At 43.7% G+C, this 23,491-nt stretch overlaps 1 protein-coding gene across 3 annotated transcripts in view; it reads right to left on the bottom strand.

The window, feature by feature from the left end:
* The window catches only part of AKAIN1 (A-kinase anchor inhibitor 1), a 45,601-nt gene that overhangs the window by 19,395 nt on the left and 2,715 nt on the right, over positions 1 to 23,491 (bottom strand). For 2 of the 3 annotated variants that reach the window (XR_008706472.1, XM_055559014.1), the window contains exon 1: positions 11,824 to 11,944. Coding sequence is in view for 1 of the 3 variants with exons in the window: in XM_055559014.1 (XP_055414989.1) it covers positions 11,824 to 11,839 (16 nt within the window). In the remaining 2 variants the exon portion in view is untranslated. Of the gene's footprint in view, positions 1 to 11,823; positions 11,945 to 22,737; positions 22,810 to 23,491 lie in introns of those variants that run through there. The other variant, XR_008706473.1, reaches the window with a different exon arrangement.

Consider the following 23,491-nt stretch of genomic DNA (forward strand, 5'->3'; position numbering starts at 1 on the left):
GATTGCAATTAAGTCTATAGAGCACTTCATTCCAAATTCCCTGGCTAGGGGTGATCAAAATCTCATCTACTATACTGCAACAAAGACTGGATTTCACTTTTTATTCCTGAAACAACCTAAAATTTAAATGGGAAGGCAAAAAAAAAAAAAAAAATTACACAAGAACATTAGAAATAAATTCCATGGAGGGAAAAATGAACAACTTCTATCAGACAGCACAACACAGATGAGGACTCTATGAAGGCCTCTTCTCTAAATACTAAAGAGATCATTCAAACATAGTTTATGAGATTTGTTCAGATACATTCATAATCTGAATATATTTCGCATACTGAGGCTTAAGGTCTACTGGAAGTCCACCATCATGGACTCAGTGGGGCATAATCACTTTATGTCGTGTCCTGGGGCTATGTTATTCTTGGAAAGGTTGTGCCCTGCCCCCTTCCTGTCTCATTCCTAACAAGATTTACAAAGGACCAAAGATAATGTTCAAAGAAGAGTATCTAAGAATGTGTGTGTGACCAATGACATACGATCACAAAATGGGAACTTAAGGCTCCAAGAAAAAAAAAAAAAGGCACAGAGAATGTGAATCAATATCTCAAATCCCAAAATATCAATTTACCCTAAGAAGCAATGAGTTGGTGATGGACAGGGAGGCCTGGCGTGCTGCAATACATGGGGTCGCAAAGAGTTAGACACGACTGAGCGACTGAAATGAACTGAGCAAGTTAAATATGAAAAATATACCAAATATTAAAGTATACCTTTACCAGAAAATCATCATTCAGATTTAATTTTAGAGATGATTAGAATCATTCAGATCAGCAAGACAGCCATCTGCTTTCAAGCACACAGCTGCGCGCCTCTGAACAGCAACTTTCCATGATTCATAGCTTATTCATCCCAGGATGCTCTCTGACATCTGCTTTATCATCAGTTCAGTTTGTCACAGCATTTCACTTCAAAGTTTCACAACCTCCATCCAGGTGACACAGTGAGCCAGTAAGATAGTCTTCTTGCACAGAGAGAATCAACTGTATAGCTCCCCAAGACTGATGACCCAATCATGAAATCATATACATGCATAAGTGTGTGAAACACACATTCTTGGAATGTCCCTGGTGATCCAGTGGCTAAGAGTCCATGCTCCCAATGCAGGGGGAACCCAGGTTTGATTCCTGGACAGGAAACTAGATCCGACATGCTGTAATTAAGACCTAGTTGGAGGAGGCAATGGCAAGCCACTCCAGTACTCTTGCCTGGAAAATCCCATGGAAGGCGGAGCCTGGTAGGCTGCAGTCCATGGGGTTGCTAAGAGTCGGACATGACCAAGCGACTTCCCTTTCACTTTTCACTTTCATGCATTGGAGAAGGAAATGGCAACCCACTCCAGTGTTCTTGCCTGGAGAGTCCCAGGGACGGGAGAGCCTGGTGGGCGTCTATGGGGTCGCACAGAGTCGGACACGACTGAAGCGACTTTGCAGCATGGCCATATAAATAAATAAATAAAATATTTTTTAAAAAATACACAATCTTAGTCATTGCCTTTTAAAACAATAATGTCAGTAATGGCTACTGTTCAATCCCCTGTCAGCCAGGCACTTCAATTCCACCTTTATCACCACTCTGGGAAACAGATATTCTGACCCTCAGTTAACACAGGAACAAATCACCAAGATAACATGACTTAGCCAGTGCCACTAAGTGTGGACATGGCAGAGCTGAGCTATTTGCATCCAGGCCGATCGGTCCCCAAACCCAAGCTTCTGCAGCAACTAACTTTGAATAACTGAAATAACAGAAATATTCTCATGAGTGGTCTAGAGGAGGAGAGACTATACTTAACCCAGTGCCATTTATTCTCAACCCAAGGAATGTCTTGCATATAGCAGTTAGTTAATATAAATGCTTTAGAAATGGTAAGGCCCTGTGTAAACCTGTTAGGCCTTTTTGCTCTCCAGGTCATCTTTTGCCAGTTCTGGCTGTCTACTGTTTCACTCTCCATTACTGACAGCTGCCAGGAAAAGATGAAGAATTCAGCAAGTGTGAAAGGATGGGGCCGGTTTCAGGGTGGTTGAAAGAGTACCTCGTGTCCTCTAACTTGGCAGAAGAGATGCTCAGTACACAGAGATTCTCCTCAAAAGAGACTGGTTCTATCTATTTTCTTTTGTCTCTAATTCTAGTGTGCAAATTGTTGCTTGCAATGTATTTTAAAATGACATTGTGTACAGAAATAAGTGCATTTGACATCAAACCTTGGTTCTGAAACCTAAAATTGGTCAGGCATTCTGCACCTTACTTTTACCATCTGTAAAAATGGGAACAATGACAACTTTGCTCTATGCCTCTTAAAAATGACATGTAGAAGACAACTAAATGGCATGAAAAGATAACGGTACATTGTGTAAATAGTCACATCCAGAAATAACAGGCATGTCACGATAACGTTTTTGCTGAAAAAAGTGGGAGATGTAGTTATAGAGGCAATGTTTGAGAAGTTATATATAAAATATCAACAGTTGCTGCTGGGTAATATTGTGATGTTTATTTTCTTTTTGACTATCTGTGCTTATTAAAATTTCTAGAACTATAACAGTAAAAATGTTCAATTGATGAAATATTGTTAAATTTTAAATGATGATGGGGAATTAGAAAATGCAGTAATTATACAAGAAAGACATCCTGGCAGTCAGTAGCTAACTTACCACCTTTAAAGCACTACATGTGATTAAAAAGCAAGACCCAACAATATGCTGTCTATAAGACACCCACAGTGGATGCAATGATAAAGGTATTAAAGTAAAGGGATGGACAATAATATACAGATAATTCTCATTATTTACAGCAGTTATATCCTATAAAGTCACTGCAAACAGTGAATTAGCAAATATGGAACTAATGCTCCCAAGGAAAACACAAGGATTAGGTTCCTGCAAGCCTCTTTTCCTCCTCCATAAGACACATCACAACTTTATTATACTTAGGACATTAGACAACACCTCAGCATTACAATGGCACCCCACTCCAGTGCTCTTGCCTGGAAAATTGCATGGACGGAGGAGTCTGGTAGGCCACAGTCCATGGGGTTGCGAAGCGTCAGACACGACTGAGCGACTTCACTTTCATTTTTCACTTTCATGCGTTGGAGAAGGAAATGGCAACCCACTCCAGTGTTCTTGCCCGGAGAATCCCAGGGAAGGGGGAGCCTGGTGGGCTGCTGTCTATGGGGTTACACAGAGTCAGACACGACTGAAGCGACTTAGTAGCAGCAGCAGCAGCAGCATTACAACTGAGGGCCACCTTAAACAGTGAAATCACATACACACACACACACACACACACACAAAGCACAAATTTGTAAAAAACTAAATAGACCACAAAAAGCACATTTGTTTACAGCATGAGAACTGAAACAAAACAGCAAACCACCGCCTTGTTCAACCTCAGCTAGGAATATGTATGTCAAGCAACTCAAATTTTTTTTGCCATTCCATACATGTCTTTGAATGACACAGAAAACGTGCTGTGAACACTAATTTCATTTGATGTGTTTTACTAATAGCTTTTAGTGAGTAGGAAAATTTACAAATATGGAATCTGTGAATAATGAGAATCAACTGTACCATGCAAGCAGTACTCAAAGGAAAGCTGACGTGACAACATGACTATCAGTCAAAACAGACTTCAGAGTACGAAAAATTACCAGAGATAAAGAGGGACACTACTTAATGATAAAAGAGACAAATCACCAAGAAAATGCAACAATCTTAAATGTATATGCACCTAATAAGAGATCAGCAAAATAGATGAAGAAAAAGTGATAAAACAAAAGGGGAAACGGAAAAATCGGGTTTTTTGCTAGAGGCTTCAACATTCTTCTCCTAGTAGTCAATAGACCAAGTATGCTGACTATCAACTAGAAAAGAGAAAAATGAACAACATCATCAACCAACCATATCAAAATGACATTGATAAAGAGCTTCACCTGAAAAGAGCAGATACACAATCTTACCAAGTACATATGATTCATTCACCAAGACAGACAATGCTCTGTCTCAAAATCAAACCTTACCTAATTTAAAACAATTGAAGCCATAGAAAACTTATTTTTCTGACCATAACAAAATTAAACTAGAAATAAATAAGAGAAAGATATGCAGGTGATCTTCAAATAATTGGAAACTAAACAACACAGATTTCACAAAATTCCAACCAAAATCTCAGCAGATTTTATGTACATATGGGCAAGCTGATTCTAAAATTTATATGGAAAGGCAAAGGAACTACAATAACCAAATCAATTTTAAAAGAGAAAAGCAAAGTTGAAGGACTTCCACTCCTTGATTTTAAGACTTACCATATAGCTGTAGTCATCAATATGTGTGGTGTTAGTGGAAAGATAAGATGAATGAAATAAAGAGTCCAAAAATGGGCCCACACAAATATAGTCAAATAAATCTGGACAAGTTGCAAAGGTAATTCAATGGAGAAACAGTATCTTTCTGAAAAATGGATTAGAACATTTGGATATTCATTTGCAAAAAAAAAAAAAATAAACGACCTATAATTGATACCATATACAAAAATCAACTTTGTTGTAAGTCATGTCCAACTCTTTGCAGCCCCATGAACTGCAGCAACACCAGGCTTTCCTGTACTTCACCATCTCCCAGAGTTTGCTCAGATTCATGTACATTGAGTAGGTGATGCCATTCAACCACTTCATCCTTTGTCACCCCCTTCTCCTTCTGCCCTCAATCTTTCCCAGGATCAGGGTCTTTTCCAATGAGTCGGGTCTTCACATCAGGTGGCCAAAGTATTGGCACTTCAGCTTCAGCATCAGCCCTTCCAGTGAATATTCATGATTGATTTCCTTTCAGTTCAGTTCAATGGCTCAGACATGTCCAACTCTTGCGATCCCATGGACTGCAGCATGCCAGGCTTCCCTGTCCATCATCAACTCCGGGAGCTTGCTCAAATTCATGTTCATTGACTCATCAGTGATGCCATCCAAATATCTCATCCTCTGTCGTCCCCTTCTACTCCCACCTTCAATCTTTCCCAGCACCAGGGTCTTTTCTGATGAGTCAGTTCTTCGCATCAGGTGGCCAAAGTATCGGAGCGTAGCTCTTGAGCATCAATCCTTCCAATGAATATTCAGGACTGATTTGCTTTAGGATAGACTGGTTTGATCTCCTTGCAGTCCAAGGGACTCTCAAGAGTCTTCTCCAACACCACAGTTCAAAAGCTTTAATTCTTCAGCGCTCAGCTTTCTTTATAGTCCAACTCTCACATCCATACATGACTACTGGAAAAACCATATCCTTGACTAGACGGACTTTTGTTGGCAAAGTAATGTCTCTGCTTTTAAATATGCTGTCTAGGTTGGTCATAGCTTTTGACCAACACTTTTGACCAAGGAGCAAGCATCTTTTCATTTCATGGCTGCAGTCACCATCTGCAGTGATTTTGGAGCCCAAGAAAATAAAGTCTATCAGTGTTTCCATTGTTTCACCATCTATTTGCCATGAATTGATGGGACCAGATGCCATGATCTTAGTTTTTTGAATGTTGAGTTTTAAGCCAGCTTTTTCACTCTTTCACCTTCATCAAGACGCTCTTTAGTTCGTCTTCTCTTTCTGTCATAAGGGTGGTGTCATCTGCATATCTGAGCTATTAATATTTCTCCTGGCAATCTTGATTCCAGCCTTTGCTTCATCCAGCCCAGCATTTTGTGTGATGTGCTCTCCATATAAGTTAAATAAGCAGGGTGACAATATACAGCCTTGATGTACTCTTTTCCCAATTTGGAACCAGTTTGTTGTTCCATGTCTGGTTCTAACTGTTGCTTCTTGACCTGCATACAGATTTCTCAAGAGGCAGGTCAGGTGGTCTGGTATTCCCATCTCTTGAAGAATTTTCCATAGTTTGTTGTGATCCACACAGTCAAAGGCTTTGGCATAGTCAATAAAGCAGAAGTAGATGTTCTTCTGGAACTCTCTTGCTTTTTTGATGATCCAATGGATGTTGGCAATTTGATCTCTGGTTCCTCTGCCTTTTCTAAATCCAGCTTGAACATCTAGAAGTTCATGGTTCATGTACTGCTGAAGCCTGGCTTGGAGAATTTTGAGTATTACTTTGCTAGTGTGTGAGATGAGTGCAATTGTGCGGTAGTTTGAGCATTCTTTGGGATTGGAATGAAAACTGACTTTTTCGAGTCCTGTGGCCACTGCTGAGTTTTCCACATTTGCTGGCATATTGAGTGCAGCACTTTCACAGCATCATCTTTTAGGATTTCCTTTAGGATTGATCAACTTATTATGGAGTGAATGTTTGTTGTCCCTCCAAAATTATTATGATGAAGCCTTAAGCTCCTATGTGATGGTATTAGGAGGTGGGGCCTTGAGGAAACAATTAGGTTTACATGAAGTGTTGACAGGGGGCATCTAATCCCATGATTCAATCTAAATGTAAAATTATAAAACTTTTAGAAATTCTCCCTGACACTGCTGCTGCTGCTAAGTCACTTCAGTCGTGTCTGACTCTGTGTGACCCCATAGACTGCAGCCCACCAGGCTCCCCCATCCCTGGGATTCTCCAGGCAAGAACACTGGAGTGGGTTGCCGTTTCCTACTCCAATGCATGAAAGTGAAAAGTGAAAGGGAAGTCACCCAGCCGTGTCCGACTCTTTGCGACCCCATGGACTGCAGCCCACCAGGCTCCTCCATCCATGAGATTTTCCAGGCAAGAGTACTAGAGTGGGGTGCCATCGCCTTCTCCAGACACTGGGTTAGGCAAAAAGTTCTAAGACATCATCAAAAGTAAAATCTTTAGAAGAAGCAAACTGATAAATTAGATTGCATCAAAATTAAAAACTTTTGCCCTTAAAAATGATCAAAGTGTTAAAAGAATAAAAAGTCAAGCCACAACTAGATGAAAAATATTTACAAATCACATATTCAACAACAGATTTGTATCTAGAATATATAAAGAACTCTGAAAATGCAAGTATAAGAACACAAACATCTCCCCACAAAATGGGCAGAAGATTTGAACAGACACTTCACCAAAAGAAGATACAACTTCAACAAGGGCCACCTGTATACTACAGAGAGCTCAATACTGTATAATAACCTATATGGGAAAACAGTCTGAAAAAGAGTGGGTATATATATATATATATATATATATATAAAACTTAATCACTGTGCTGCACACTTGAAACGAACACACTGTAAATCAACTCTATCCCCATATAAAGTAAAAATTAACTTACAAAACAAAGATGCACATATGGCAAATAAAATTCTGAAAAAAATTATCAAAATCATTGGTCATTAGGGAAATGCAGAATAAAATGACAATGAATACCATTACATACCTGTTAGAAAAACAACTGGAATTTGTAAACTGCTGATGATAGTACAGAATGGTACAAATTCTGAAGAACATATACCTACTATAAGATCCAGTAGTTCCAAGCCTAGGTATTAATATTCATAGACTCGTGAAAACCTATGTTCACACATAACACATACAGAAATGTTTATCACAATTTTATTCATAATCACCAAAAATTGAAAATAACCTAAATACTCAGGCAAAGGGATAAATACCTTGTGAATCCATCCTTACAATGGAATACGACTCAATAATAAAAAGGAATGAATTCTTGATGTAGGCAAAAATGTGGATGAATCTCATTGACATTATACTGAGTAAAAGAAGCCAATCTCAAGGGTTACACACCATATAATTCCATTTATATGATATTCTGGAAAAAGCTAATCTGTAATAGTGGAAAATAAATCAGTGGTCACCAGAGGTTAGGGGTAGGAGAAAAGGGCTGATTACAAAAAGAGAAGCAGGAAAAGATTTTTTGATACAACAGAACTGTTCTGTGGTCGTTATACCATTCTGCGCATGAGTTATAACTCATAGAATTGTACATCCAAAAAGAGGTCAATTTAACTGAACATAAATTTTTAAAAATAATAAATTAATAAAAGTTAAAAAAAAAACCCTTTATGCCAACAGAAGAGAATTTAAGTTGGCAGACTGTAAACCTTACAGTTAAGACTGCCTGCTATATAATTTATTTATTCATGGATCTCTCAGGAATTGGTAATAGGTTTATGTAAATAAAGAAAAGCTATAACCCCCTTGCAATATATATTTTCTTAAATACTTTTGACAGCTCTCTCTAGAACTATTTTTGCTAAATGTTTTTCAAACTAAACTTAGAAGTCAAGGGAGTGTGTGCATGCAAAGTCACTTTAGTCATGCCCGACTCTTTGGGACACTATGGACTATAGCCCACCAGGCTCCTCTGTCCTCGGGATTTCCCAGGCAAGAATACTGAAGTGGGTTGCCATTTACTTCTTCAGGGGATCTTCCCAACCCAAGGATCAAACCTGCATCTCCTTCTTGCAGATGGGTTCTTTACCACTGAGCCACCGGGAAGACCCATGAATGGTATAAGAAGAAGGAAAAGGGTAGAACTGAATTGTCTACCCTATGTAAAGTGAAAAAACCACCCAAAGATCCTGCCCAACTTAAGCTCTGTCCCTTATAATCTGTAGATTAATTGAAAGAAGAGAATGCAAAAATATGGTAAGAGTGAATCATAACTAGAGTTATATGAACCTCATTCCACTGTACTCTTGGACTTAAATTGGCTTCATGAATCTCTGTCACTTTTCACCTTGCCTTTAAGGTAAGCAGAGAGGCAGCAGGACAATTCAAAGACAGGCCAGTGTGTGCAGGCAAGGCCAGAACTAGACCTCAGGCTTCTTGTCTCCCTTTGCTAAAATCCAGAAAAGCTACAATGGGTTTTGAAGGACATAGTGCCCACTGACCCAATGAACAGCCCATTGTTAGTTTGTTATTGTTTTCATCTTGAATTATGTAACACTTTTAAAAATAAATGTTGGTATAATCATAGCACTTGTTTCTGTTCCCTCCCTTCAGGAGTGTCAGGTTGGCTTGGAGAAAGCGGTGGGGGAGTGTTTCCCTTGACTTAGTACAAAACATCTGGAGCTCCAGATTAAAGAGATTTAGAAGAGCGATAGTCCTAGAAATGGGACGGTGATGCTGAAAATTTAGCAGGGTTAAAAAAAATAATTCATTGTTCTGATTTTCTTTCAGAATAATGTTACAATGATCAGTAGACGAGCAGGTAATTGACATAATATTTTTAGCATCCTGTCCTTATTGCCCCAAAATGCTTATGACTTTTCAAGAGAAATTCAAAATTGCAGAAATGACCCAAAAAGTGTTTCCCTATGGGTTTCTGTACATATCCTATTCAGGTCAATTTATGCCGTCTCTGAGGGTTATAAAGAGATGGCACTAACTCAAAATTTGGGGAGAAATGGAAAAATAAAGCCCTATCTATATTGTGGGCTGCTTAAGCCAAGTCAGTCCACTCCAGAAATTACCCACCACTCATTTCACAACCTTTCACCCACAATCACACCTTAGGAGAATCCCTTTTCAATCCCTGTTTTGGGAAGATCCACTGGAGAAGGAAATACCAACCCACTCCACTATTCTTGCCTGGGAAATCCCCTGAATAGAGGAGCCTGGCAGGCTACAGTCCATGGGGTTGCAAAAGAGTCAGACATGACATAGTGACTAAACAACAAAGTTAACATCACCCAACAATCCTAACTCAACAACACCAGTCCATCTCCCACCTTAGAAGTGTAAGAACACTTCCTTTTTGCTATGTCTGACCTTGGACCAAAAGGCAGCTACCCCTGAAAATGGTATAGCATTTTGTCAGGAAGATAGGCCCTAAGGTATGGGGGGGGGGGGGGGCGGGGAGAAAGAGAATCTGGAGTCAGAAAACTCCAACTGAGGTTGACAAGATTATCTGGAACCACCACCATTCCAGGAGAAGGTAAGCTAGAGATGACACTGCTTACCTCAGAGGGTAATTTGAAGATCAAATGAGATAAAGACCTGAAAATGCTTTATAAAGTGTTAGTCACTCAGTCATGTAGCCAGCCAGGCTCCTCTGTCTACATGATTTTTCCAGGCAGGAATAAAGAAGTGGGTAGCCATTGCCTCCTCCAGGGGATCTTCCCCACCCAGGGATGGAACTGGCATCTCCTGTGTCTCATGCACTGCAAGCAGATTACTTACCTGCGGAGCCATGGGGGAAGCCCCATAGAGCATGCGCTCTACTACTGAGCTACACCCCCACTTACAAAGCATTAGGTACCTGGTAGGCTGCAGTTCATGGGGTTGCAAAGAGTCAGACACGACTGAGCAACTTCACTTTGACTTTTCACTTTCATGCATTGGAGAAGGAAGTAGCAACCCACTCCAGTGTTCTTGCCTGGAGAATCCCAGGGACGGGGGAGCCTGGTGGGCTGCGGTCTATGGGGTCACACAGAGTCGGACACGACTGAAGTGACTTAGCAGCAGCAGCAGCAGTTTATAAACACAACAAGGAGCTGCTGTTTCCCAATTTTCCAGACCCTGGGTTGGTTGAATGTTCTTCGCTGAACAGAACCTGACCCGCCTTGAGTTATTTGGGACAGACAGCAGAAGGGCTCTGGGGCTTTTCTCGGAGTCACTGCCTGCAGTGAGTGTCCGAACTGACAGACACTCACTCCTGCCTCCTCAGCTGGTTTCGGGGAGGTGGGTGGGGGCAGGGTGAGGCTTCCTTTTCTCCTGTTTTTATTTGAATTTTTTGAAGGCCAGGCTCAACTCTTAACCTTTTTTTAAAAAAAAAATGCATTTTACCTTTCCTCCCTAGCTAGCTGAGGTCCACAGCCACAGCGAATGCAAACCAACCTTTCAAGTTAAAGAATCACAACAAAGTTAAAGACTTTCAGGCCTCTCTCTTTTCCTTTCTCCTTCCCGCCGACCCGCCCCCACCCCGCCCCCCGCCAAGCGGTCTTCAATGATATTACTATCAGAGCCTGTCATTTAAGAGAGGGGGTGGGCGGGAAGACCGAAGGTCGGTCCCGGAGAAAGAGCTTCCTACATTAACAACGGTCAAGTTTCCCTGCCACTCCCTAACTCGACTGACCTCAGCCGAAACACTCGCCCAAGTCCTTCCTGCGGCGGGAGGGAGGCCGGGGCGGTGACTCAAATACACCGGCCCGCCGGTCAACCGCAGGCAAACCTGACTCTTGGCCAACTTGTAGCCACAGACAGCAGCAAAAGCACATAAGTCCTTCACCGCTAGCTTCAAAAACACACTGCAACCGCCGGCGGCGCCGCAGTGGCAGCCTCGGTACCAGGTCCAATTCTTTAAGGAGTACGCGTCCCTCCTCCGCCCTCCGTCCCACTCCCCGGGCGGCACACACTTCTCTCCTTCAGGAAGTCCCTGGTCCCACTCCCCGGGCGGCACACACTTCTCTCCTTCAGGAGGTCCCTGGTCCCTCTGCCACTTCTACGGAGGGGGAAGCGGCCCTGAAGAAGGTTCCCACCGAAGTAGCCCGAAGCCCACTACTCCGTGCCCCATCCCTCCGCCCTCCCGCTCAAATAGGGGCGCGTGCTGCTGGCCAAGGTCCCCGTTCTCAAGATGCCGGAGTCCGACGGGACACGGAGTGGCAGGCGGGAAGCAGTGATGGGGCAGGACCGAGCCCGAGGTTCTTAGAGGACAGATGGGGCGGGTTTAGGGGAAGAGGGACACTCTCTCTCCCGCGCCCCCACCCCCCCACCCCGCGACCGCCCGCTCACAGACAGTAACTCCAAAACGCACAGATGCCCCGTAAGATAAAGGCCTTTTCTCTCTATCGCCTCTCTTCTCTCCCTTGCTCCCCTTCGGACACCTGGTGAAAAAGCAAGGTGCCAGTGTACCTGGAGCGAATACCATGATTTCCTCCAGCCGCCGCGCCCCAAGGTAAGGAGAGACAGACGGGCAGGCGGAAGGTGAGGGGCAGGCCACGGCTTGGGGGCCGGTGCACGGCGCGCTGGGCGCGGGTCGGGCGGTCAGCACCTCGGACAGCTCTGGCCGCGCGGTCCCGGCCCCGCGCGCTCCGCCTCCACAATGCACCGCTCTGCCCGGCGCCGCGACGCGAGGAGCGGAGGCTGCTGCTCGGTCCAGCTGTCATGCCCGCGCCAGCGCGGCGCACCCGCTGCCTGGGGAGCAGCACCACTTCCACCGAGAGGGACCGACGGATGAGGAAGAGAGAAAAGGTAAAGGCCGGCTTCCCGGCAGGGGGCAGCTAATTGCTTCTAATTACCTGCTGTCTCTCGCCCCCCCGTGGATGTTGGACTGGCATTTAGGATGAGTTTGCCCTTAAAAAAATTTTTTTTTTTAACTCAAAAAGCTTTACTCTAGAGGCTGACTCGAGTTCTCAGAGTTGGGTTGGGTCAACAGAGGGGTGGGACCCCTCTGTTTAGTTAAGGAAGGGGTCCTTGGAGTCCATGACTCCTCTCTCAACATAAGGTCAGAAAGGACGCTGGAGGGAAGAACAAGTTGAGGATGGAGCGTGTGAGGAGGGCGCTACATCAGGCCCCCTGCTCCCAGGCTGCTCTGAAAGCTCCGAGCTTGGACACCCTCAAGGTCATCGTGTGAGAGACAGCAGGGCTGTCCAGAGCAGAGGAAAGAGGCCTAGATGAGGCAGGTCTCCTCCACCAACACACACACACACAACCCCTGTGAAAGGTGGGGCCAAGAGAGTTCCCTTCAGGTGTGAGAAGAGCCCTGAGACCAATCAAGAAACATCAGTGCTTTCCCTGCCTTTATCCAAATGAACACCCACCCAGGTGTACACCCAGTTCTATTCTGAAGTTACCCAGACATGGCCACCACCATGCTCACTTCAAGCTTCTAATATACTGTTATTTTAAAACATTTTCTCCTTCTGCCAAGAACTGCTTGTGTGGTGTGGACAGCCCACACTAGATATTACCCAGCTTGAAACAAATCCATCTGGGTTACAACCCCTGAGCTAGGGTGACATAAGGATCCTCTACACTCAAAGCAAACGTCAGTGGCTTTGGGTTTTAGCCTGTTTTTGAAGCTGAGTGGAGTTTTCCAAGAACAAAAGGTGATCCGGGTCATCACTGGTGTTTCACTGGGGTTTCTTCACTTGCACCTCTCCCTGGAAAATATAGCTTTTCTGAAAACACCAGATTTCTTACTAATTTGGTTGGTGGCCATAAGCTCTACACTCTTTTGGCAAATAGCAAGCATTCAAATGGCCTTACTGGCACTAGTTTTGTTCAAAGCCATCTGATAGATTGCAAATGCAAATAGTTTTACAGCTCTTGGACTACAGTTTGCATGGAGGCATATGGGCAGTCTGAGCAGAAAACAATCAGTACTGCTCTTAGCACCTGGCTCAACACAGCCTTGAACAGATGGGGCTTGCCTCAGCAGCAACAAGACGCAAGTCATCTGATGGGCAGGATGAAGGGTGTGTATATGCAGGATGTAGTCTTCCCACTTCTTGGGTTACACCAGAAACGGGAAACCAATGATGCGTCACTCTCTCTGCTTTATTACTGACAGAAGTGCAAGACACTATTTGAAATACTTTTTAAACAACTGAAAGACCTCATTTAACATGCTCAAAAGGTCTCTGTTTCATAAGCTTAAATTTTAATGAGTGTATTCCCTTAGTGCATCAACAATTTACTCTTTATTAAGTTCAAGAAAAAGCAATGGAGTGTAGGAAGATAAAAAAGGCTTGGGAATCAGTCCGCCTCAAATAGAACATCTTCACTATTTACTAGCTGTGTGACCTCAGATAAGTGACTTAACTGCAATAGAAGGATTACGGTATCTTGAATGTTTGTTGTGAAGATTAAATGTGATAATGGATTAATGGATTTATTAAGAGCACTGGTGGTTTAGTCACTAAGTCGTGTCCAACGACCCAGGACTGTAGCCCGCCAGGCTCCTCTGTCCATGGGATTTTTCAGGCAAGAATACTGGAGTGGGTTGCTATTTCTGTCTCCAGGAAAAAATAATGGAGTGTAGGAAAAGAAAAAGGCTTGGTAATCAGTCCGCCTCAAGTATTAAACACATTCCAGGAAACTACTGGGAGTGGAGGACACCCTGAAAGTGAAAGTGAAAGTCGCTCAGTTGTGTCTGACTCTTTTCGACCCCATGGACTATACAGTCCATGGAATTTTCCAGGCAAGAATACTGGAGTGGGTAGCCTTTCCCTTCTCCAGGGGATCTTTCCAACCCAGGGATCAAACCGGGGTCTCCTGCATTGCAGGTGGATTCTTTACCAGCTGAGCTATGAGTGGGGGACACCCTACAGGAATGAAAACTAAGTATGTTAGATATTCTCCTAACCTGTAATTCTCCAACCCGACTGTGCACGCGAATCCCATGGAGATCTTGTCAAAATGCAGATGATGACTCCTGAGACTGCAGGTGGGCCTGAGATTCTGCATTTCTAACAGGCTCCCTAGTGATGTCCATGCTGTAGGTGCTGCTGGTCTGTGGGCTACATTTTGAGTAGCAAGATGTTGATGTATTAGCATTTAAAAAGAAATTACTTTTAGCACATCTTTTAAAATATTTAGAAACACACCCTTCATCCTGCCCATCAGCTGACTTGCCTCTTGCTGATGCTGAGGCAGGCCCCATCTGTTCAAGCCCGTGTCCCTTTTCAGTCGGCCCCAATCCACGTCTGCATGTCCCCAAGTCCCTGATCTGTCACTATAGCTTTTCCAGCTTTTTCTAGAATTTCACATCAATGGAATCCTGCAGTGTGTGCTCTGCGGTGTCTGGTTTCCGTTGCTCCTTACATTGTTGAAATTTACCAACGTTGTATCTCTATCTGCCACAATTTGTGTAGCTCAATAGCGTTGATGGACTTCGAGGATGTTTTAGTTTCTGGCTATGATGAATAAAGTTATTGTCAATGTTCTGCATAAGTCTGGGTGTGGATCGTGTGCCCAGTCACTCTGTTCTCTGATAATCACCTAGGAGTAAAATGCATGGGTCTGAGGGTAAGTAACAGCTTAATGCTATAAGAAACTATCAAGTTGTTTTCCAGGGTGGTTGTAACACTTTACATTCCCACCAGAGTTCTAGTTGCTCCTTGTCTTATATCTCATCAACGCCTAGCATTGTCAGTCCTTTTACTTTTCCGCCTTCTACAGGGTATGTGATGATACCTCACTATGGTGTGAATGTACAGCTGAGATGCACTAGCCAATGGGATCCAAGTGGTAAAAAAATTAAGCCATGGGGAACTCTCTAAGGAGGAGAATAAGAGGTTGTTCTGGATTAGGAGTTGTGAGGTTGAAAGATGAGCTTCACAAGAGCAAAGTAAGAAAGCTGCCAGGACTGGAGATAGGCTTTCTTGGTTTAAGGTGGAGACCTGAAGGACAGCAAGGTCTCGAGAGCACCTCTGTAAGTGACTGCAGAACAATCCCCAGGGAGGAAGTGAAAGAACCCAGAGACTGAAGTGAGCGATGCAGAGGTCACTCTGGAAGGCTGGTGGACAAAGATGAGGAGATAATGGGCCTCACGGCTTGGCTTCCATCAATGGATATTGGGCAGGGGCATGGATAGTTAGAACTACTGAGAAGTTGCCAGATACATCTAAGGAGAAGACAGTTACAAGGTCTTTGAATAAGCCAATAATGCATAACTAGCATGGTAACAGGCTTCTCCGGGGTGGCTCACAAGGTAAAGAATTCACCTGCAATACTTCCTTGGCGGCTCAGACAGTAAGGAATGTGCCTGCTATGCAGGAGACCTGGGTTCAATCCCTGGGTAGGGAAGATCCCCTGGAGAAGGAAATGGCAACCCACTCCAGTATTCTTGCCTGGAGAATTCCATGGACAAAGGAGCCTGGCAGGCTACAGTCCATGGGGTTGCAAAGAGTGGGACATGACTGAATGACTAACACTTTCACTTTCTTTCGTGGTAATTGATTTTTACACCACTTTAAGTAACAACAGTAGACCTTAGGCTAGATCTTACTGCTTCAGAGAGAGACTGACCTGAGTTCAGAAAATAAACAATCACTTTCCTAGCATCTGAATGTTAAAATAAGTGTTTGAAATGCAGAGCAGCGGCTAAAGTCTTGAAAACCGAGGCTTTCAATCAATTGCCAGAGCAGAGGGGAAAGGTTTTGAGTCCCAGCCTCAAGGTTAAGCTTGTAACATAAAGCGAGTCAGAATGAAAAACAGGAAAAAAGCATAGCCAGTTTTGCATTTGTTTTATTTTGTTTGAAAACTCATTCAAATCCCAAAGGAAATATTTTGCATTTATTTTGCTTGAAATCTCCTTTGGGGCTTGGAGGCAAGGTTTTTGTTTTTGTTTTAACAAGGATAGATAAGAAACTATAGATTTAGAAAGATCTCCAAACAAAGGGACTGTGTCTCAGCCTGCCCCCAGCCCCAGTCAATCCATGGAGAGGCAGGGCCTGTCAGCTACAAATTGGCCCTTGCCACGTGTGCTTGCCACCCACCTCTACAAGGATTACATCACATGCTGCCACAGCTGCTGACCTTCAACACTCCTTGAAGGAGTTGAGGGTAGAGAACAGAAATGAGGAATCTGTGCTCAGGGGAAAAACTGGCATGACAGGTCTTCAGATGTTCTCAGGAGCTGATTTTATGAGCCCATTCTTGTATCTCATCATATCTAGAAAAGCACTAAAATCCTTCATGGTGATGACTGTTCCTCGTAACTAGCAAAGGCTTCATGAGACGTCACGAGAAACTTTTTGGAAAAATACGTGCTTGATTGCATGTATTCCCCTCTACCAAAATCACATCTATACTGATCTTCCCCCCTGCCCCTCTGGAGCAGTTTCTCAGAGCTATCTGAGGTTGTTGTCCAGGATGCAGTCTTCATATTACCCCAAATAAAACTTAACACTCATGTTGTGCTTTTTTTTTCAGCCAGCAGGCCTCAAGGGGAAATGACTTGAGAACCCAGATGAACTTGGAAAAATCCCAAGAACTTCATCTGACTTCCAAGGGTTCATAGCTCAGAAAGTCCTCCAGCCTCTTGAAAATTTCCAGGCTGAGGCTAGAGGGATAACGTACAGATGGCGAAGTGAATGGTCAGGCACGTGAGCTTCAGGGTCACTTTCTAGGCCCTTCCAGCCCTAGAGAACACTCACACACACACAGAAGGGCTTGGACACATAGGGACAGGTCTCAGGCTCCATCTCAAGATGGGTCCTCAGGTCAGAATAAGGAAGGCTCCAGAGGGACCGGAGGCCATGCAGAGACATGGGCATCTAAGACGATGGACCAGGCATCAAGTCTCAAAAGCAAAGGACAGACAAAGTCATGCCTCAGTAACTGCCTAGGCAGAGTGTGCTTGCTCAGTTGCTCAGTCATGTCAGATTTGTAGCCCTTTGGACTCTAGCCCACCAGGCTCCTCTGTCCATGGGAGAATACTGGAGTGGGTTGCCATTTCCTTCTCCAGGGGATCTTCCCAAACCAGGGATCAAACCTGCATCTCCTGTGTCTCCTGCATTGAAGAAGGGTTCTTCACCTACTGAGCCATCAGGGAAGCAACACCAAAGGCAGAGCAGGCACCTGCAAACGGGACACCCCCTCCCCACCCCCTCCCCTTGAGTTTAGACACAGCCTCAGAAGAAACGTGCACAGTGGAGATCCTGTATTAGCTATTTAAAATCCAGAACTTTACTCAGAAATTTCTGAGTAATCAATCATTTTGACTGGGCCTGCCTAGAAGTAACTAGATTAAGTTTTCTACTATCAGACAACATGATAAAAAGTTTGGCTCTCAGTTATTTAAAAAAAAAAAAAAAACCAAAAACCTTTGTTCCCCATCTGAGGTCTGTGACTCTCTACCACCCGCACTAAGTGCTTTTTTTCAGTGCTTGTTTAGGACTTGCACACAGCAGTTCTGGCCAACTGAGATGCTCTTCCTTCCATCCCAATCCAAGTTTAGGTATCACTCCTGGAGAGGTTTTTCCTGTCTAACTAATCTTGGTATGTGTTACCACCAACTACTACTACACACACACACACACACACACACACACACAAATATACACACCATTTATTTTCTAATAGGATCCTAGATTCATTTTTGTTATCGCCCCTTCCCCAACTTGGTATTTCATAGTTATTTGATGTAGTTAAGACTCCATGCTTCTACTGCAGGGGGCATGAGTTCAATCCCTGGTCAGGGAAATTCCACATGCCATGCAGTGTGGCCAAAAAGAAAAAGAAAAACAAACAAACAAACGTGTAAAGGTAAAGTTTAATGGACAAATACCCACAGACATCTGAGCCTCTGTCCATGGAAAAGCATTAATTTGACCCTGGTTTGATATCTGAGATTTTAAATGAACAGCCACTTCAACACAGAGGGAAGATATACACACTGCCAGTATCTTCACATATATTTACATCTGAACAAAATAACATCGTAGCCCACTTAATCTGTATGTACCCCACACATATGCATATACATACATAATGTGTGTATTATATGACCAAAACTGCCCTGCCATGCAGACACCTGGAGTTCACACTTACACTTTTCATAAACCTTGGAAAGGATGGTGTCCATTCCCATAAATCCTGCTCTTTCTCTATCTCTGTCTCCCACCTTCCTTGTCTCCCTCTCTGTGTGTGCATGCCTGCACACTCGGTCATGTCCGACTCTTTGTGACCCCATGGACTGTAGTCCACCAGGCTCCTCTGTCCATCAGATTTCCTAGCCAAGAATACTGAAGTGGGTTGCCATTTCCTCCTCCAGAGGATCTTCCTGACTCGGGGATCAAACCTGCATCTCCTGTGTCTCCTGCTTGAAGGAGGGTTCTTTACCACTGAGCCACCAGGGAAGCCCCTCTCTCCCTCTCTGCTGCACCCTTATTTCTCCCTACAAGAAGTAACTTTTTTGAGTGGTAAGTCGAGGAGAGAACCTGATACTTGCTGACTGACCTGCTTCCTCCCTTGGCCTCCAGGGAGCCGGGACCCTGCAGAAAGTCTGCGTCTTCCTCTGTTCCCCATGTGATCACACCCTGAGGGATGATGCAGGAAGACCTGCAATGTTCCGCACTCCTGTGACTCTGGTGGGTACAATGACCTCATCTGGGAATTCAGTATCACAGAGGCCGTTGGCCTGCTCCTCTAATCCACATTTTCCAGCATCAGACTGACCAGTAATAAAACAATGTTTCAGTCTATCCCGGCCTGACTCCTTGGCCTCATCTGCTAATGGGTTCGAAACTCCCCCCAGCAAGAAGTTCATCAGAACCCCTCCAAAGCCAGTGTCTTGGAGCACAAATCTGGGCTCAGGTGATCTGTAAGAACTCTTCCAACTCCACAATGAAGCCTAGGACTTACACGCCTGCCTGTCAGCTGGAGGCAGCTGAGATGGAGGCAGAACATCATAGACTCGTAGATTCTGGAAACGGAAGGAAAACAGGATCATCTGTTCACAGCTTTTCTGTGAGAAAACCAAAGCTCAGAGAGAGAGGCTCACATGTTTCCAATAGATCCAGGACTGTGACCCAGGCCCCCTGACTCCCATCCAGTCCAGTGAGACCTGCATCTCAGGAAAACCTGAGTATCAGTCCCACTCTTTCCTGCAGAAGAAACAAAACAAAACAGAGTGAATGTCTTCCAGAATGTTTTTCTCCTAACAATCCCTACTTTCCCCACATGTTTATGCTGACTCATGGCATAGCAAAAAAAACAAGTGGAAGATAACGTCCCTCTTAAATACTTCTCTCTCGGTGGTTTTGGTCCATCAAAGAAAAACCTGTGATTTCCTGTAATCACCTGGGTAACTGAAGACATGTCGGCCGATGATTCATGATCATCAACCTCAAAAGCACCCTTGACGTTGTTTCCTTGGTTGGTGATTTTCTCACTCTTCTACCTGCTCTAAACCACAGACAGACACCTCCTGCACACACAGCTGGTCTTTCCTCCTTGTCAGGGGCACTTAAGACCTCAGGCCACAGCGTCCTCTCCTCCCAAGTCTACCTGGACAAACCCAGCTGTACATGAGCCCAGATCCTCCTCCTTCCTTCCAGTTACAGCCAGTCCATACCCTTTGACCCACCTCTGGCTACTCTTCCCATTGTCCTCCCACCTGCTCAGGTGAAATGCTACCATCCATCTTCTCTGCCCTCTCCTGTGTGCTCTGCTGGTCCCTCTCACCTGGATCATGCCCAGCAACATTTCAGCTCAAATCTCTTCTAACAAAAACAGAAAGCGTTCTCTCTCAAGGCCACTCCCACCTCCACTGTGACCACATTCAGGGCCAGACCAGATTGCTCAGTGGACTAAGTACTCAGGTACCCTCTCCCACGTGTAAAGTCAACATTAAAACAACAAACAGAAGGCCCAACAGAACTGTAAGCTGTTGGCAATGACTCCTTTAGTTCATTGTTTCAAATTGTCAAGTACTAAATTCTTGCATATTTGTTTTGCTATGAGCTTTGCCTTCAGCACACACTCAATCTGCTAAATGGGTGATTCAGAATTTTTGCCCGTTCTCTTATATTCATAACCAAACTAATTGGATTTTCTATAACTTGCTGTCTTCATTTCCTTATCTCTCCTCTCTCCATTGCATCAGTCTGGCTTCTGCCCTAATCACTCCACCATGAGGCCTACTGCCGAGGTCTTCCCTGATTTCCGAGAATCTCACAGGTATCTCTCAGTCCTCATTTTAACTCCACTCTTGGTAGACTTTGACTTGATCAATCTCTCACTTTCCTTTTGGAACCACTCTTTTTTCTTGGCTTTGTGATTCTGTGATTTTTCCTTCCTTCTCTGACTCCTCCCTCATCTCTGAGCCTTTAAAAGTTAGGGAACCTAAGTTCCTAAGGAACCTAAGCTCCTCCTGGATCCTCTTCTGTTTTTACTTTACAGGCTTTCTCTAGGGAACCCCATCCAGTTCTATGGTTTTATTTATCACGAATTTTTAGAACTCTACAATTGATCATTCAAAACAGAGCATTTTTAAGAGTAACGGAGGGGTACTACTAGCAATTATGCCCAGACTGTTCAGGGCCAACTTGGATACATGGTCACCCTATCTCTATGCCAGTGAGTCCCAAATGCATTGCCCCAATGAAGACCTCTCGTCTAAGCTCCAGATTTATACAGCGACTTGCCTACTCACTATATGCACTTGGTTTCATTAATTCTCACTTTTAACAAACACTGAGATTTTTATAGGTTGAGCACAGTCCCTGATGATATGACAGGGAACCAAGAAGACAAGGCTTCTCTCCTCAATTACACTTACATTCTCATTGGAGAGGGAGGAACAAAAGCACAAACATATAGAAACAGGTGTTTTTCACCAGGATGAATGTTGCTATGGAGAAAAATTAAGTGGGAGAAGGGAATAGGGAGCGAGTGTTGGGAAGAAGTTGGTAATTTTAAATAGTAGTGATTAGGTAAGCCCTTACTGAGCAGAGAGCCAGATGACCTAACCCAGTCTCCCCTGCAGTCAGGGGTGACAAGGTGACTGATTTGGGGTCAAAGGAATGAGTGCCAAGGATGAGCATCACTTCCGGTCTGTCCTCTGTTCTCTCCCCCATCAGCTAGACGTCAGCGCACATGGGGATGGAAGAAGAGCTGCTCTGAGCCTGGGTCCCTGGAAAGAAGGCTCACACCTTCTTTGCACTGACTGGACTTTACATTAGTAAGAAATAAACATCTATTTGGTTAAGCCACTAAAAATTTTGGAATTTACCCAGCAGCTAATGGCACCCCACTCCAGTACTGTTGCCCGGAAAATCCCATGGATGGAGGAACCTGGTAGACACAGCCAGGAGACTGTGTGAATTCATGCAGTCCATGGGGTCGCTGAGAGTCGGACACGACTGAGCGACTTCACTTTCACTTTCCACTTTCATGCATTGGAGAAGGAAATGGCAACCCACTCCAGTGTTCTTGCCTGGAGAATCCAATGGACGGAGTAGCCTGGTGGGCTGCAATCCATGGGGTCGCACAGAGTCGGACACGACTGAAGCGACTTAGCAGCAGCAGGGTCAACTAACACAACAGTGATGCTATTAGCCCAGTTAGAGATCCGGCAATAGAAGCTGATGCAGAGATAAGGATTTCAACTTAGATTTAGTTTGATCCTTTTGACACATGGAAGCAGTTGAGAATAGTGGTCCAGAGGTGAGAAGAGAGCTGGAGGCAAAGATCTGGAAGTTTTGGAATACAAAGAAGTGAAGTCTTGTCCTAATTTTAATAACAAAGGGAGAAGGTGCACAGGAGGAAAAGATAAAGACCCAGGATGGAGAGTGCCAGCATTTCAACAAATGCATTAAAAAGAGGGGCCAGAAGGTAAGAGAAGATTTTCTCAAAAGTTTTCATGATTGGTATTTTTTACAATAAACCCAAATGGTTGGTCTTAGAATTCTGTCCTTTAAAGGACCACTTAACCTTGTTAAACTGAGAGTCACAGAAGCCATATTATTGCCTCCACTATTAAAATCTAGAGTTCAATGAATTCTTTAATGCCTTGTTTCCCACACTGAAAGCTCCAAAAATGCAATTAAACCATCCTTCCCACCCAAAATGCCAAAATTCATTTAAACACTGTATCCAGCTTTGCAACCAACAAATGGCCTCTGATAAATCCTCTGACATTTACAATCTCTTTGGTAAAGACACTGTCTTACCTGTATCATCAACATTCTAATTTTTTATTGCTTCCAAAATGCTTGCACATGCATTACTCATCTGATTCCCCTACAAATCTGTAAAGGTTGGTGCCGATAGCTGGGGCTCCAGACGCACTGACAAATGATCAAGACAGACTGTTACCTTAGTACGGCGGCCACATCAAAGCAAAGCACATTCATTCCAGGAAGCAGGAAGACTGTCTCCTGAGGATATCTGCAAGAAAAATATAACCATTTAAAATGCTATTTCAATTCCATACGTGATCCATTCATCAAGCCCATATAGTTTATGAGTCTCACAAGTCTTTTTAATGTGATATCAGGGGACAGCTCACTCCTGACTCACAGTTTGAGTCACTGTAAACGATGGCCCAAAGACAGTGAACAAGTGATAAAGGTACATGCTGGAAATAAAAACAACCATTCATTTGCTGGTCACATTGTCCTTTGTTATAACTGCTTTTAGCAGTTTGAAATATATTCTGAGTAACCCCACACAGACAGGGACATGGTTCTGCATTTACTTGCCTAATGGAAGTAACTGTTTTGAAATATTCTTGATGTCACTTCTTTTCTAAAAGATTTGTGAGTCAAATAAAAAACAACTTTGAGATGAGTTCTCCTACAAATCCCCACATTTGCCTAGGCCACTTCTTTGAATGTCTTCAAGGTTTATTCTAAAATGACTAAATGTACATGTAGCTGATTTTATGTGTCAACCTGGCAAGATGATGGTGACTAATTATTTGGTCAAAGATTGGTCTTCATGTTGCTGTGAAGGTGGGGTTTTTTTGTTTGTTTGTTTGTTTTTGTTTTGTTTTGTTTTTGATGTGATTGACATTTCAAATTATTGACCTTAAAGTGGAGAGTGGAGAGTGAAAAAGTTGGCTTAAAGC

This window comes from Bubalus kerabau, chromosome 21 (genome assembly GCF_029407905.1).
Source record: "Bubalus kerabau isolate K-KA32 ecotype Philippines breed swamp buffalo chromosome 21, PCC_UOA_SB_1v2, whole genome shotgun sequence".
NCBI lineage: Eukaryota > Metazoa > Chordata > Mammalia > Artiodactyla > Bovidae > Bubalus > Bubalus kerabau.